This window comes from Denticeps clupeoides, chromosome 20 (genome assembly GCF_900700375.1).
Source record: "Denticeps clupeoides chromosome 20, fDenClu1.1, whole genome shotgun sequence".
NCBI lineage: Eukaryota > Metazoa > Chordata > Actinopteri > Clupeiformes > Denticipitidae > Denticeps > Denticeps clupeoides.
Window position 1 is genome coordinate 13,637,199 of NC_041726.1, and position 15,294 is coordinate 13,652,492.

The following is a 15,294-nucleotide window of genomic DNA, read 5'->3' on the forward strand; positions in this document are numbered from 1 at the left end:
TTATTCCACAATGATATTTAGAAATGGGCTAATTTCACAGCATGTTGCACTTTGCCCATCTTATGAGTAGCCTTTATATTTGTGTTCAATTCTTTATAAATCATTATATTTCATGGTTGGTGTCGTTTTTTTAGCTGCTGAAGAATGGGAGAAGTGGAGATGCAGCCATAATACACCACAGTACACTTGTACTCTTACTGTTGTTACTTACATACATTTTACTGCAGAACGTTTGTACTTTTACTCAACAGGACGTGTAAAGGGGTGGCTTTTACTATTACTGGAAAAATCACCAAACAACAATGGAGTGTGGGTTTTGTTTATTGAAATCTTGCTTTTTCCAAAGAATCAAGCTGACATATATAATGTAATGTTTGTTGACTGAAGCCTTTTTTCGACAAAATTCACATTGTTCACATTAACCAACTTCTGTAAGGAGCTGAAAGTGCAAGGGAGTTCATGGAATCATGAGTTTTACCCATGAGCTTATCCAGGTCATAATTGTCCGAGACTTAAATCACTTGACTAGTCTGCCTTAATCCTCGTTCTTGATTTCAGTCGGGATCTGAAACGCCTCCTGGACCGAGCGGCGGTATGGTTCAAGCCATGCATGGAACTCCTCTGCTTTCCCCTCCAGTGTGGTGCGCAGGTTCTCCTGGGTCTTCTCCAGCTTCTGACGGAGGTCGTTGGCCTTTGTCTCCAGATTCTCTCGCATTTCCTCTGTATGGGATTTCAGCATCTGGCCCAGGGCGGATAGCTTCTCCTTGGTCTGTTCGTGCATCTCGGTCAGGTATGGGTTCACGCGAAGCTTAACGTCATCCACCCTGTCGTTGATGCGGCTCTGGAGCTCCCCAAAATATACTGACATTTTGCTGAAGGGGGGCAAAGGTGACACATGAGGACCTTCTCGACCATGCACTCTCTTATTGGTTTTCTGCTCTCATACATAAAACCATACCTAAATCCAGCAGAAATTAAAACCAAATAAAATCTGGTCACGTTTGCTTTATTCTAAGTGAAATGAAAGAAGACGTACTTGCGGAACTCCTCTGTGTCTTTGCCCAAACGCTTCTTCAGCTTGCGGGTGTAGGTATTCAGCCTGTTCCTGACCTCTGCTGTGTTCTGCTCCACCAGGGTCTGAAGCTCTGTCGTGTACATGACAGTGCGCTCTTTCGCATCCTTCATGTCAGCCTCGAGCTTGTCCGCTAGCAGTAGGAAGTCCTGTTGGAGAAGTTCTGCTGTGTTCTTGGCTAAGGGCCCCAGCTTGTTGTGCAGGTCGTCCCTGTACATGCTCAGCTCAGACATGGTGTTTGAAATCAGGTTGCTGGACAGGGAAGACAGACTCTCCACTTAATATTCAGAGAAAACTGTTTTTTCGGTCAGCAATTGATTTGTCATCAGAATGTCATCAACTCACTCAAATTCTTGGTTTATCTCAGAGCTTTGAAGGGTCTTCTTCATTTCCTCAGCTCTAGAGTTCACGTCAGCCACATATTGCCAGAAGCGATCGACAGCATCTTCCCATGGTTCCTTAGGCTGGTCCTGGTGGAAGGACCATCCATGACAACCTGAAGGAGAAAAACATTTCTTCTTTGAATATAATTTCTAAAGACAAATTTAAACAATTAACTTTACTATAGAAATCTGACCTGAAAAGACTGCCAAAGCAAGGATTGCTGCTACAACCTTCATGTTGATCTGTTGAAATTGTAATAAATTTTTTAAAACTTTAAAAATAATATTTTAACATATTTAAATATTTTAACAAATATATAGCAGCCTTTATAGCAAATAGGCAACTACACGTACTAACAAGTTATAAATACCTGCTGGCAGTTCGTACCTTGCTGTAGTGTGCAGACTGTCCAAATGAATCAGGTATTTATACAGTGTGCCTGTTATATGGCAATGAAGGCCATGGCACAGGCTGAAGTGGCAACCTCTGTTCAAAGTTCCCTGGAGCAAATTCCTCCTTCTCTATTTGTTTTATTGCCAGGTTCATCAGACTATTCCACGTTGCACCATAATGGTGTCAAAGGGATGCACTGTTAAACTTTGCTCAATAGACACAATACTACACTAACATTATAAGCAAATGCCAGTGAAGACTCAGTTGCACCGTTCAAATAACGTGAATAAACTAGAAACAGAAGAACCAAAGATGCAAAAAAAAAATAGGGATTTTTTTAAGGTATCATGGACTTTTGAATAACTGATGATGCAGGAATTGATATTTCCATTTTGGATTTAGATGAACGTGAAAAAAAGAGTTTTTGAATGTGACCAGTCTGGCTAAATCAGCATTGTATGATTTTACCGATAGTCCAAGGACGCACAGTATCCTCTTGTCTGTTTTGATATCAGCTGCACCTTAACCCGTATGCAGTTGATGTAGGAAGACTCACTGCAGGAAGGAGAAATGTGGTTCAAGGATGTTTCATTTCACAGCAGTACTTTTAAATGACATTTAGTCTATACTAGGGCTGATGGGACCCCCTGGTTTAGCAAATTTTTGTCATATATGTCAAAATGCTTCTTTACAGAACATAATTTTTTAGTTCTGATATGATTTCCCAGTTGTATAACAGTTCATTAAAAACAGGATTCAAATGAATTCTCATGGAACTGGAGCTATTTAGAAAGAGAAAGTTCTGCAGATTTGCTGAGCTCAAGCTGATTTCATAATCAGAAATCAACATTACAAGAAATGCTGCCACTAACAGGCACATTGTTACATGCCACATGGTGAAGGAGACACTCACACACTCAACATGGTAAATGAAAGTTAAACAGTCAAAAGAAAAAAGGCCAAACGAGTGCAGGACAACCATGGTGTCCTTCTGCTGCACTTATGAAGGGTCCTGATCACTGGGTGTCAGCTGGGTGAGCCCAGTTATACCGAGGGGTCATGGCTACTGACAGAGACATATTTAAAAAGTGACCTTCAGTCGGACATGTGTGCCCTAATGCAGATAGAAACACGACTGAGTGCTGAACATTTCTGCCGCTTCAGATAAGTTCTGAGTAATTGGTACACTATCTTTTAATGGGCCACGTGATTCAGGTTCTGGTGATTTTGGTTCTTAGCAGACTGTTCCTATAGGAACATCTACTTAGAAAATTATGTGTAATGCATGTGAGGATTTAAACAATAAACAACAATGACAAAATTCTCTCGATGAGCTTCAATGGGTCGTCACCTGAAATGGGTATCCAACAGTCTTGAAGGAGTTCCCAGAGGTGTTTAGCACTTGTTGGCCCCTTTGCCTTCACTCTGTGGTCCAGCTCACCCCAAACCATCTCAATTGGGTTCAGGTCCGGTGACTGTGGAGGTCAGGTCTCCACTTTTTGTTAAGTACATAACTCCACATGTGTTCAATCATAGTTTTGTTGCCTTCAGTGAGAATCTACCAAGGTGGTAGTAGCCTAGTGGGTAAAACACTCGCCTGTGAACCAGGAGACCCAGGTTCAAATCCCACTTACTCCCATTGTGTCCCTGAGCAAGACACTTAACCTTAAGTTGCTCCAGGGAGACTGTCCCTGTAACTACTGATTGTAAGTCGCTCTGGATAAGGGCGTCTGATAAATGCTGTAAATGTAAAATGTAAAATGTCGTAAATGGTCATGAAAAAAAAGAAAATACATAGAATGAGAAGGTGTGTCCAAACTTTTGGCCTGTAGTGTAGTTCACCAATGATCTGTTAGATCTTGTTAGCACCTAGTTAAACAGTATCTGACAAAGTGAGTACAGCCCTCATATTTCTGTAATGTTTTACAGCACTGAAGATATGTCACTTTGACACAAGTACAGGGTGGGCCATTTATATTGATAAACCTTAATAAAATGGGAATGGTTGGTGATATTAACGTCCTGTTTGTAGCACATTAGTATATGCGAGGGGGCAAACTTTTCATTTACATTTTACATTTACATTTATGGCATTTATCAGACGCCCTAATCCAGAGCGATTTACAATCAGTAGTTACAGGGGACAGTCCCCCTGGAGCAATTTTCACAAGAAAAACAATGGCGTGCTTTGTTTTAATGTAACTTTATTCTTTCATGAGTTATTTACAAGTTTCTGACCACTTATAAAATGTGTTCAATGTCACCAACCATCCCATTTTATTAAGGTGTATCCATATAAATGGCCCACACTGTACTTGTATCAAGGTGACATATCACTTGACATAGGCAGTTTGTATAACAATGTAAATTTACGGTCCCCTCACAACAACTGAACACACAGACATGAACGTCTAAGCCGCTGGCAACAAAAGTGAGCTAACCACTATGTAAAAAGTTCCAAATTTTACCCAATTAGCCATCGTCCCTCCCTGGTGTCATGTGACTGGTTAGTGTTACAAGGGGTCGTGTGTGAATGGGGCACCCGTGTGTTAAACTTGGTGTTGTCGCTCTCACACTCATACTGGTCACTGGAAGCACAACCTTGTGGAAAATAAACTCGCTTTTGCGAGATGCTAGATGTGAGATGTGGGTTATAGAACACAGATCCCAGATACAAGGTTCTGTTACGCAACCTTTTGTTTCTACTTAGTACATTATTGGTCATTGATTTGACAAAATTCCAAATGTGGGAAAAAGTAATACTAATAATAAATAAATATGCTGTAAATGAGTGAATATTTTGGAAGTAAAGATAATGTTCTGAATACCTGAATGATGAATGGATTTAATGTAAAACTTTCTCTGCAAGGAAATAAAAATTCTTCTCTTTATACATTTCCTGTATTTGTTTATTCCAGTCAGTGCAGGCTTTACAGATATGCTATATAATAATGTGCAAATAAATACATCTTAAAATAAAATTGTCAAAATCTAAACAGTGCCGAGAAGATCAAAACTCCTCATTCTTAGCACCTCATCGTTCTTTTGGATATTTCAGCTGCTGAGTAGGAAAATCTGTTTTTGTTAGAACTTGAAAACAACGAAGACTCAGATCAAGGTAAATGTCCCAGAAAATGTCCTTTCAGTTTCTGTTTTTGGTGAAGGACTCCCACAGAGAAGTAAGTTGGGCCTTCAGGTCTTGGGCATAGGGGTCCAGCTGTTTCCTCAGCTCCTCTGAATATGGACCAAGATTCTGCTGAACTTCTTGGCTTTTCTCTGCCAATTGCATCTGGACACTCTGGGCAAGCGGGCCTATCTGGTTCACCTTCTCCTCCAGCTCTGCTGTGTAGGGACCCAGTTGAGCCTGGACGGCCATCATGGTCTTCTCTAGAGTCCCCCTCATCTCCTCGGTCTTCTTTAGCAGGGTGGTCCTCAAGGTCTCAGGATCCAGAGACTGTGCATCACGCGTCCACTCTTCCACATGTTTCTGGAGGTCTGCACTTAGCTCCATAGCATAGGGCTCCAGCTCAGACTTCACAGAGCTCAGGTCCTGCTCCAGATGCGTTTTCAGCTGCTGGGCTTCCTGGTACAGCTTGGCCATGAGGTCCTCGCTCAGAGGCACAACCTGTGCACTCACAGCTTCGGAGTACTGGCTGAGAGCATCAGAGCTGCCAGCAATCCTGGCACTGCACAAACCACAGATAGAAGACACAAATAAATTGATTGATGAATTTGGTTGAATGGTTAACATGATAGATTCCATGCACCAGAACAAGAACTTTATTTTCTCACCTGACCTCCTGGCCCAGTTCAGACTCTCTGATTTTCTGAATTGTTTCTTCAGCAGTGAGGGTTGACTTGGCAACATAGTCCCAGAAAGCATTCTTTACCATGTCCATATTTGGTACGGGCTGGTCCTGCCACTGACTGTTGGCATGGCAACCTGATATAAAAATGTATATCTGACTTCTGAATCAGTGTTTTTTTTTTCATCAAATCACCCATTTAAAAAGCCTCTTACCTCCAACAACAGCAAGCGCAAAAACAAGAAATGCTTTCATGATTCTGTCTCAGACCCTAGAGGAAGATATGTTTTTACTTAAAATGCGGTAAAATAAAAGTCCAATTATTGCTTACAACAAATGAGCTTTCACCAGCATCTTACCAGTAGATTGGACAGCTTGTCTCTGAGCGTGTTAGTCTCTCTGCATGTCAGGGTGGTATAAATACACCAAGACAAGTGTTGTTATGAAAGATACAAAGTCCAGCGATGAGTGCCCTGCTGTAAGCATACACCCTGTCACATATTCCACATGGCAGATTTATCTTGATTAAAATGACAAAAGTACAAACTGCAACGAAAGTCAACCACCTGACATCTCCTAAAACAGGCCATGATAAAAAAAGGTTAGTGCCAGTAGGGAAATGAAATAAAGTGGAAGACGCTTCAGAAGATCCTAAAGGAGGGAGCTGGTATGGAAATTGATGAATAATGTATTGGTAAATCATAGACCAGAATGTAGAGACATAAACAATGATCATTTGTTTTGGACAACAGTTGCAAAACTTTACATTTACAGCATTTATCAGACGCCCTTATCCAGAACGACAGTCCCCTTGGAGCAACTTAGGGTTAAGTGTCTTGCTCAGGGACACAATTTTAGTAAGTGGGATTTGAACCTGGGTTTTCTGGTTCATAGGCGAGTGTGTTACCCACTAGGCTACTACAGCGGAGTGTCATCCCATCCATCTCTTCAAACATAATACTGTCACGGACATGGCGGGAAGAAGGACGCATACGCACAACCTCACGAAACAGGGGTTTAATACATGGTGGACAGGACAAGGGAAACATCACCAGACAATGAACCCAAACAATGAACCCGACCTCAAACAGGGCAGCTTTAAACAATCATACACAGATGAACACGATCAGGAAACATAATAACACAAGACTAACCTGAAACTCCGGTCCAAACTCAGGACCCGGAGTGGCCCCTGCCGGACCGGATCAGGACAAATACATAACATCTGACCTAATGTTAAATTGAAGACAGAGAAAACTTGCAATAGTCAATAGTTCTGATACAGATCCATTTATAAGCACTTTGATGCTATTGATAATAAATGTGCTATAAACTCTCATGTGTGATGTGAGGAAGCTGCTGTAATTGTAGAGTAATTGTGCCTGCTGTCTGAATCCACATTGGTCTGACCCTTGACCCCAGAACAGACTTTGAGTCACATTAATCAACTTTCTCACACATCACTTGACCCTCCTGTGACGTGACATATATGGAATTGCAGGTTAAAATTATTGGTTGCCATGGAATTACACTCAACAATCACTTATTTTACACTAAATCAAATATGAAAAGTCATTCAATTTTATAGAGATGTGTTTAAATGAATGATTTCAGGTTTAAAGAACTTAAATGTTAAAGGATATAATAATAATGATTGATGTTTATTATCTTTTTAATATAGTATCTTTAAGTAACTTTATTGGATGCTTATTGAATGAAGAAGAATGGATAATGAAGGAGTTGCAGGACTGCTGAAAATCATTCCAAGTCCCTAATTTAATGTTCATAAAAGTGAGTTGGTGTCATCACAGCAGAGGTTTCCTGCCTAAAATATTTGCTACCGAATCTCTCCACAGAAATGAAAATATGTCACTCTACCAGATTAAATCGAGTTTTAGGCGTACGTACTCGGAATGCTTATGCTGCAGTGCTTGTGAAATCCCCATCTTTGTTGTTTTTAGGTTGAGCAACAGAACAGTGTCTCCTGTAATCCATACATAGACCTTTAGTGTTCAACACCACTGAAGTGCTGAGTAACAGGTCAGCAGCAAATGAAACTTTTTGTAACTAGACGTTTATGTTACAACAGTGACGGAGAAATAGAATTGTGTAAAATGGGCGCGTCACCACATTTGCATGGAAAGTAGTGTGTGTTTTAGGTGATGACAGCATGGCACCCTTCGCTGAACTTTGATACCGTCATCACAGGCTTGTAGCCTCCTATATATACCGAGCTTTCTTCAACTCAGACTCACACACTCCTTCAGAGGCAGAGAGACGGACCGACGGAGACAGCGGGGGTAAGATGTTGCCTGCTCTTCTTCTGCTGTGGCCTTGCGTTACTAGCCAGGTCTACGTTTGAATAATCCCGCTTTTCTTTCTCCATCAGTCAGAAGCTCATCATGAAGATTTTCTTTTTTCTTGCAGTCGCTGTTCTTACAGGTACAATTCTTTTCTTGTCGTTATACGTTAATGTTTTTCCCATTTTGAACACGCAATTTTTTTTTCTGTTACCCTTTCCAGCCAGTGCTAACCAACCCATGCCCAATCTGGACATGATGACAAATGCATTCTGGGACTATGTTGCCACGGTTACCCTGACCACTACAGATACCTTGCAGAAAATTAGACAGTCTGAACTTGGCCAAGAAGTCAAGTAAGATTCATTCATTGATGGTTTTATTGTTTGAAACATATATGTAACAAACATATATGTGAACTGGATTTTTAGTTTCTGATCCGGGAATGATTGTCACTGCATATTCTAAATGTTGATCTTCACTCCATGCAGTGCCAGGATTGTTGGAAGTGCTGGTGCGCTCAGCCAGTACTCTACAGCCGTGAGTGGACAGGTCATGCCTATGGCCCAGGACCTCATGGTCAAGCTGTATCAGGAGGCCGAGCAACTGAAAGGTCGTCTGGAGCAGGACCTGGGCTCTGTCAAATCCGAGCTGGAGCCCTATGTTGAGGAGCTGAAGATGGAAATTCAGAAGCAGGTGGAAGAGTGGAAGCGAGATGCTCAGTCTATGGACTACGAGGCTTTGAAAATCAACATGATGCAGAAGAGTGAAGAGCTGAGGGGAGCAATGGAGAAGACCATGAAGGAGCTGCGGGCCAACTGGGGTCCATACACAGCAGAGGTGGAGCAGAAGGTTCAGCAGCATCTGCAGGACTTCCAGACCAACATCACTCCTCTGGCCCAGAGCCTCCAGACCCTGCTGCTTCAGAAAGGCCAGGAACTTCAGCAGAACTTTGGCTCACATTCAGAGGAGCTGAAGAAGCAGCTAGACCCCTATGCCCAGGACCTGAAGGCCCAACTTACATCCCTCTGGGAGTCCTTCACCAAGAGCAGCAATTAAAGAACATCATTCCAGGCTCATGCCACACAACTCCTGTAATGTTCTGTCTACATGTATGGAGCATGCTACATGGTACAATTATTTATTTGTTCAGTTTACTGGAATTTTCCATGTAATTCATTTGAATAAACACTTAACTAATCCTAGATTTGGTTCTTTTTGTCCAATCTTGTGGGCCATTCCATTTGCTTTTGGAAAAAGCAGGATGGTGGTTTGTAGATTCATATGGAGTCATGAAGCATCAGCATTTTCCAGACAGAAATAAATAAGAATAAATCAAATGCTGACTGGTATTTGGAAGCACTATTAAAGAGCTGGAAGATTATGGACATGAAATTTGAAGATTTGACTAGATTTGCATACAAATTATAAATAATAGAATGACCATTGGTAAGAAGAAGTGAACATTTCTGACTGTTCTGGCAGGTAATTTTGCTTTGGTCCTAATATTTGATTCTTGTTTTGTTTTCATATTTCATGATTAATATCAGGATCTTGTATCACACCCCTGTGTTCACCAAAAGCTGTTTCACACTACATTCAACTGAATGAACAGGAAAATAAGCATATTAAGATTATAACGGCAGTTGAATTAAATTTGTTTACTCACTAGTATTGTTCACATAACACATTGCCTGACAGACCATGGCAAAAAAAACATAAAACATAAAAAAAGACCCCCTGCAACCTTAAATATAAAACCAATCATACAGATGATACACACAATGAAAGACTTAATCAGGACAAAAAAACATGACTGTTGAGAGGGTTTCTTGTCCCCAAACTCCAACCAAGGCTTTAAATCATATTAATGGTGATAATGTATTATAAAAAGGCCCTTCAATGCAGAAGAATCCCTATAACATCATGCACGTTTCTGTGTCTTGAGCTTGTCGGAGTTTGTAAACGGTGGCTGGAAGAGTATTGAGACTGATACAGTCTGCCTGTTAAATGATGGGCTCCGGCTTTGCCTGTACATCCAAGTATGGGTTGTGTCACCCCCTCCCTCCCCATGCAGCGTCCTGGTATGTCTTATCCAATGGTGATGCCGAACCCGCACTGGAACTTGTTCTTGCGGTGGTTGAGGAACGCTCCCAGAGCCAAGCTGAGCGGTAGGGGCACCAGTTTCTTCTCCAGCGTTGCCCCGACCACCCAGTTACTGTCTACGGAGCCTGCAGAGAGAGTGATTGAAAATGCACTTACAGGGAGAAGAAAATTCAAATCAAATAAAAATTAAGGTAACTTATGGCATATAAGCCGCCTCTTTTCTCACGTGCTTTGAGAACCTCGGATTTTACAATCGTGCAGCTAATTTATGGATTTTTATAGATGTGGTTTAAAGATGTACAATTTCTTTCTTCTTTCTTTTAAAGATCATTAGGTGCGGCATATATATATATATATATATATATATATATATATACACACACACACACACACACACACACACACACACACACACACACACATATGTGTGTGTGTGTGTGTGTGTGTGTTCTATAGTCTAGAATTTATGGTACATAGTTCTTACAGTTTCTTTTATCACAAATAAACCTCCTAGGCTAAATATAAGCACTGACATTGAACAATTAACCTCTATACAAATGCACCCAAGACATTAATCAGATTCATATTGCATTGTGGGGTAATAAGTTATAAGGAAATAGATAGATGGATAGAGACTGGAAGCTGATCTTTCAATTTTAAATTTCAATTTGCACCATGTTCTTTTCCACACTGTGAATCCCCAATGCTTTGCAATTTTGTTTCTCTGTGAATGAGATGACTTTGAAGTGATCATACCTTTGAACAACAGGTTCGCTTTGGGCACATCTAGCTGATAGCCAAGAGACATACTGGTTTCCTGCATTCTAGTACTGGCCTCAAACTCTACACCCAGCTGCAGCTGTGGAGGAAATTGAACAGATGAACACCCTGCGTCACAAATAGAACCGTGATTATATGAAACACACCACAGTTTCCAGTCCTTTATTCCTGTAATCACAATTGCCCAAAATAAACGTGGATGCAGCACATGCATTATGTTCTGTTAACTAGCCTCTGTGTAATCCAGTTTTAATATCCTGCTGTAAATGTAAGTCACATGAAAACAGCAGCAGATGGCGTCCTTACCTGCTCATTGGCTTTATGATAGTATGTGGCATGAGCACCAGCTCCCCCTAATGTCACAGTGGCAATGAAGTTGCTGCCTGAGGGACAAAGAAAGCGAACTGACGTCAAACCTCAGATCAAATTCTTGCAATTAAACCTCAAGGGTTATTTGAACGAGAACTGAACAATAAGAGAAGAAAGTGTTTATTTAAGGCTGGTACACAGGGTACTAGTGTCACATTACTAATGCCAACAAGGTATTTGCATTTATATCCCTCAATGTTGTCTAGCTTTGCTCACCTGTGTAACGTCCAGCCAAGGACATGACTGTGCCCTCTTCCCCTGGCCGACGGTGATATACCAGCTCTCCACCCAATGCCAGGGACGGAGTGACGGACTGGAGGTAGTGAGCAACGATTATTCCTGTAAAGCCCAATGAGACAAGAGGATCAGACAATCAAAAGAAAAAGATTACAATGTCACAACTAATATGTTAATGTGTAACAACAAATATTTATATAATAAATATACGGAAAAGAACTTAAACTGAAAAGTAAAGGGATTATGACATTTCACTGGCTTACCAGACCCTACAAGAACATCTGGGTTGCCAAGGGTAACAGTAGCAGTGAAGTCATTGCCCCTGAATTCTGCATCTCCTTGCCAGTTCACAAATTTCTGCTGCTGAGTCTGATTGGTCGGATTAATAAAAAAAAAGACAACAGTGTTCATCTTCCTGGAGGGAATACAGGATCATTTATAATGCAGTGGTGCACATACACACACACACACACACACACACACACACCTGGAAAGCCAGTTTGGAGCGCACTCGATCAGAGACCTGATGAATGATCTGTGCGTTTAGACTGCCATTATTATCCATATCTCCCACCATCACTGGAAAAGACTGAGGAAAAACATAATAAATTTATGTCATTTTTCCCCGTTTTATGCAATACACCCATGCGGTCACCATCCTTGTCCCCAAGGTTGTGTGTACACACAACAAATCAAATCTTTTGACATACCTAGTCCTTTTTTGGTGTGTTTTTCTGATTATTGGTATATTAACAAATACCGAAGACTATGTAATAACATTTGCTGCATTTCTTTCTCTCATATTAATGATCAACTTGTGATGCTGCTGGTGCCAATGGAGTGTAAAGCAGTCATAAATGTAAAGAAAGTCGACTCTGCTTTATAAACCACATTTTGGTTTCTATATGCAAATTTCTTTGTGTTCTCATGACAGTTGACGACCATAATTCATGTTTATACCTCAGCAGGTCCTGTCTGTTTGGAGCCCACGTAAGTGGCTCCAAACCTGTAACTCGAGTCGCCCAGAGTGCTGAGCATGACCGTGTGGTTAACCTAAAGTATGGCAAGAAAGAAACACTGTTACAACAAACACTATCATGATGATGAATTAAATACAGAGATTCCATCATTGACATGGCATGACCTTGAACAACAGCACAGGAAAAAAAACAATCACAATGATAGTAGGATAGATAGTAGGATAGTAGGATAGATAGTAATATAAAAACTGAGAAGAACAAAACAAAGCCAACCACACAGGGCCAACTATCTGTAAATAGAAGTAAGTAACACTCATCGAGGCAGCAGGTAAAGAAACGGACCCTTAATTGGAATTCTGCTGATTTGAAAGCCAAAGACCCAAGGTGCCACTGAGCAGAGCACCGTCCCCCACACTGCTTTCGTTGTGTCACCGTGTGCTATGCTGCACTTTTTCACAATGACAATCACTTGATTTTGACTTCATCAGATAGTAGCCATATCAATAAAGGCATGTTGTTTTCAAGGGTTTTTTTACCATATTTAAGAAGGACCCCATATTTTCAGGAATTTATCACATGCTGAAATATATATTAGATATTTTTCAAGTTTTCTAACAAGACACAATGTCTGCCAACAGTAGCATATGCCCTGTATGAGTGGACAGGGCAGCTTCCTCCATAAAGCATGCCGAGCAAGATGGGGAGGGGTTCTCTTTCCCATGTCTAAAAGTGACTTTTAAACAAGCATGGAAATAAAAGCAATGACCTTGACTGACCTGAAAGTGATTGCTCAAACCCTTGTTTACTGTAAGCCTCACGCCTTCCATCTGCATTGGATAAACCTCTGAAAGCAAAGCATAGAGGACGCAGAAATTAGACGTCTGTCCCGCATTTACTGGTTACACTAAATACTTGATCTTGGAGAACCATTAGGGGCCAAAGGTTGCTGGTTCGAATCCCGAACCACCAAGGTGCCACTGAGCAAAGCACCGTCCCCACACACTGCTCCCCAGGCGCCTGTCATGGCTGACCACTGCTCACCAAGGGTGATGGTTAAAAGCAGAGTGCTTCACAATGACAATCACTTTCCAACACCAACCACGTGGTCAAATCCCTACGGCAAATTTTCCTCTTCGCTCCTACTGCTGACCTTTGCACTTGCGGTGGCACTCCTCAAAGGCACCCGGATTGGGAAGCGTGGGCTCAGGCTCTCCTTGCTGACCGGATGGAGCACTGCTGGGGGTCAGCGCAGGTGAGACCGGGGGCATGGTGAAGCCTGGCGGCACGGACACCAGCCCCGGGCCGCTGGCCGCAGCGGCCGGAGAGGGGCTGGGGGAGCTGGCAGCCAGAACACTGCCCATTCTGAATGGAGAGGAGGGGAAAAGAAGTCACGTGAATGCGTGCAAGGAAGAGGCCTTCACTGAGGTCAGGTCAAGACTGACACCAACACGAATCCTGGTCTCTGTTATTAATGTAGTTATAAACGTGTTTAAACATTCGGAGGGTGGCCTGTGGCGACACACCAGCTAGCGAGAGCGGCTAACTCGGCTAACACCACCTGAACATATAATCTGTAAAATGCAACATCGCGTCATTAAATGACTGTTTTGGATTTTTTGTATGCTCATATGACGATGATGAGTTGGTGAATTTAGACGCATTAGCGCGTTCGGGCTGTTGTTTGAGAACCTCGTGTTGTAAGACTCGTACTCACGTTGTAATTCCCAGACAGAAGGACGAGGCGAGACCCGGCGGCGGCAGCGCAGGAAGTGCTCAGCCGACCAGCACTTCCTCTAATGCACCGCCTACTTCGTAAAACCGACATTTCCATTGGACAATCACATTCTTATCTGAATTTCGATTGGACAAAAGGACCGTCTTTCTTCAAGCAGGAAACTGCCTAGGTCCCTTGAAATGAGTGAGAATACGGGGGCGTGTCCACACGCGCTGTCCGCTCTTGGAGGTGATTGGACAGCGGGAGGGGAATTTAGTTTTAAAGTGTATGATTGGATGCAATCACGTCCCGTCCGGCCATACAAAGCACAGCTGATTGGTTGAAACTCTATTTTAGGGCCGAGATTGGATAGGTTGTTTGCAGCGTAGCAGTCGCTCGAATGAGGTTTAAAAAAAAAAAAAAAAGGAAATCTTGAAGGTCAGCTAGCGTATTCAAAGGTCAAAAGCCAATCTTGACATTTTAGAAAGGTACAGGAATGGCATAATCAATTATATATGATAAAAACATAAAGTCATACTATATAATAATAGCTTTTAATATAAGTTTTGTGCTATATTGTCACTAAGACAGACTTTGGAGATCAGGTCTGCTTTACTTTATTCAACATAACATTCAAATAATGTTCAAACTCAACATATTTCATTCATTGTCTTAGGTATGGCAATACTTATTCACAACTATGCATTTCAATAAAAAAAAAAAACCTCCTTGTGCCTTGCATTTAATAGTTATAAATAATATCCATTATTTTATCTCTGAAAATTTTAACCCTACAACCCCTGGAACATACTGTAACCGTGAATCTTTCACGTCTGATGCAATTTGCTGGTAAAGCTAGAACCACAGTGCACAAAATCCTGAAGAAAAAAAACCACACACACGCAATAGAAAACTGAAATGCATTATTTTTTTATTTTGCCAAAATACCACCACTTACCCGTCTTCAGTAAAAAAAAAAAAAAAAAAAACACTTTGACAAAACATGAGAAGTAGATCTGACTGTAAAACACAAGTCAGGGTCTGAACCAGCTTAGATTTGCTTTAAACAAAAAAAAGAAAAACCAGATGGTATGACGATTTATTTATTGCATACAAACTGCGTTCACCAAAACAGGCCTAAAAAGTAATTATC

At 41.4% G+C, this 15,294-nt stretch overlaps 4 protein-coding genes across 4 annotated transcripts; 1 reads left to right on the forward strand and 3 right to left on the reverse strand.

The window, feature by feature from the left end:
• Nucleotides 1-535: 535 nt before the first annotated feature.
• Nucleotides 536-1,692, reverse strand: apoea (apolipoprotein Ea). The gene is made up of 4 exons (XM_028964659.1): nucleotides 1,650-1,692; nucleotides 1,418-1,568; nucleotides 1,037-1,324; nucleotides 536-872 (listed from the first exon to the last, which is right to left on the reverse strand). The coding sequence occupies exons 1-4, from the start codon at nucleotides 1,690-1,692 to the stop codon at nucleotides 536-538; spliced, it is 819 nt and encodes a 272-aa protein (XP_028820492.1).
• Nucleotides 1,693-4,991: 3,299 nt separating this feature from the next.
• LOC114770447 (apolipoprotein Eb-like) lies at nucleotides 4,992-5,910 on the reverse strand. Its single transcript, XM_028964386.1, has 3 exons — nucleotides 5,871-5,910; nucleotides 5,642-5,792; nucleotides 4,992-5,535 (listed from the first exon to the last, which is right to left on the reverse strand). The coding sequence occupies exons 1-3, from the start codon at nucleotides 5,908-5,910 to the stop codon at nucleotides 4,992-4,994; spliced, it is 735 nt and encodes a 244-aa protein (XP_028820219.1).
• Nucleotides 5,911-7,942: 2,032 nt separating this feature from the next.
• Nucleotides 7,943-9,014, forward strand: LOC114770621 (apolipoprotein Eb-like). The gene is made up of 4 exons (XM_028964661.1): nucleotides 7,943-7,955; nucleotides 8,045-8,097; nucleotides 8,179-8,311; nucleotides 8,447-9,014. The coding sequence occupies exons 2-4, from the start codon at nucleotides 8,058-8,060 to the stop codon at nucleotides 9,012-9,014; spliced, it is 741 nt and encodes a 246-aa protein (XP_028820494.1). The 5' UTR covers nucleotides 7,943-7,955; nucleotides 8,045-8,057.
• Nucleotides 9,015-9,583: 569 nt separating this feature from the next.
• tomm40l (translocase of outer mitochondrial membrane 40 homolog, like) lies at nucleotides 9,584-14,199 on the reverse strand. Its single transcript, XM_028963628.1, has 10 exons — nucleotides 14,142-14,199; nucleotides 13,578-13,789; nucleotides 13,204-13,271; nucleotides 12,408-12,500; nucleotides 11,935-12,036; nucleotides 11,711-11,816; nucleotides 11,427-11,549; nucleotides 11,148-11,224; nucleotides 10,818-10,920; nucleotides 9,584-10,186 (listed from the first exon to the last, which is right to left on the reverse strand). Exons 2-10 carry the CDS (start codon nucleotides 13,786-13,788, stop codon nucleotides 10,047-10,049), a joined length of 1,023 nt encoding a protein of 340 aa, XP_028819461.1. The 5' UTR covers nucleotide 13,789; nucleotides 14,142-14,199; the 3' UTR covers nucleotides 9,584-10,046.
• Between the last annotated feature and the right edge of the window lie 1,095 nt (nucleotides 14,200-15,294).

Excerpts from the sequence above, each read along its gene's own strand:
- LOC114770621 (XM_028964661.1), top strand. The coding sequence starts at position 8,058 with ATGAAGATTTTCTTTTTTCTTGCAGTCGCTGTTCTTACAG. Across the intron at positions 8,098-8,178 it reads TGCAGTCGCTGTTCTTACAG|CCAGTGCTAACCAACCCATG; the intron begins GTACAATTCTTT and ends TACCCTTTCCAG. Across the intron at positions 8,312-8,446 it reads GAACTTGGCCAAGAAGTCAA|TGCCAGGATTGTTGGAAGTG; the intron begins GTAAGATTCATT and ends CACTCCATGCAG.
- LOC114770447 (XM_028964386.1), bottom strand. The coding sequence starts at position 5,910 with ATGAAAGCATTTCTTGTTTTTGCGCTTGCTGTTGTTGGAG. Across the intron at positions 5,793-5,870 it reads TGCGCTTGCTGTTGTTGGAG|GTTGCCATGCCAACAGTCAG; the intron begins GTAAGAGGCTTT and ends TTTTTATATCAG. Across the intron at positions 5,536-5,641 it reads GAACTGGGCCAGGAGGTCAG|TGCCAGGATTGCTGGCAGCT; the intron begins GTGAGAAAATAA and ends TGGTTTGTGCAG.
- tomm40l (XM_028963628.1), bottom strand. The coding sequence starts at position 13,788 with ATGGGCAGTGTTCTGGCTGCCAGCTCCCCCAGCCCCTCTCCGGCCGCT. Across the intron at positions 12,037-12,407 it reads AACAGACAGGACCTGCTGAG|TCTTTTCCAGTGATGGTGGG; the intron begins GTATAAACATGA and ends GTTTTTCCTCAG. Across the intron at positions 10,921-11,147 it reads ATCATAAAGCCAATGAGCAG|CTGCAGCTGGGTGTAGAGTT; the intron begins GTAAGGACGCCA and ends TTTCCTCCACAG.
- apoea (XM_028964659.1), bottom strand. The coding sequence starts at position 1,692 with ATGAAGGTTGTAGCAGCAATCCTTGCTTTGGCAGTCTTTTCAG. Across the intron at positions 1,325-1,417 it reads GAGATAAACCAAGAATTTGA|CAACCTGATTTCAAACACCA; the intron begins GTGAGTTGATGA and ends TTCCCTGTCCAG. Across the intron at positions 873-1,036 it reads GACACAGAGGAGTTCCGCAA|CAAAATGTCAGTATATTTTG; the intron begins GTACGTCTTCTT and ends GCCCCCCTTCAG.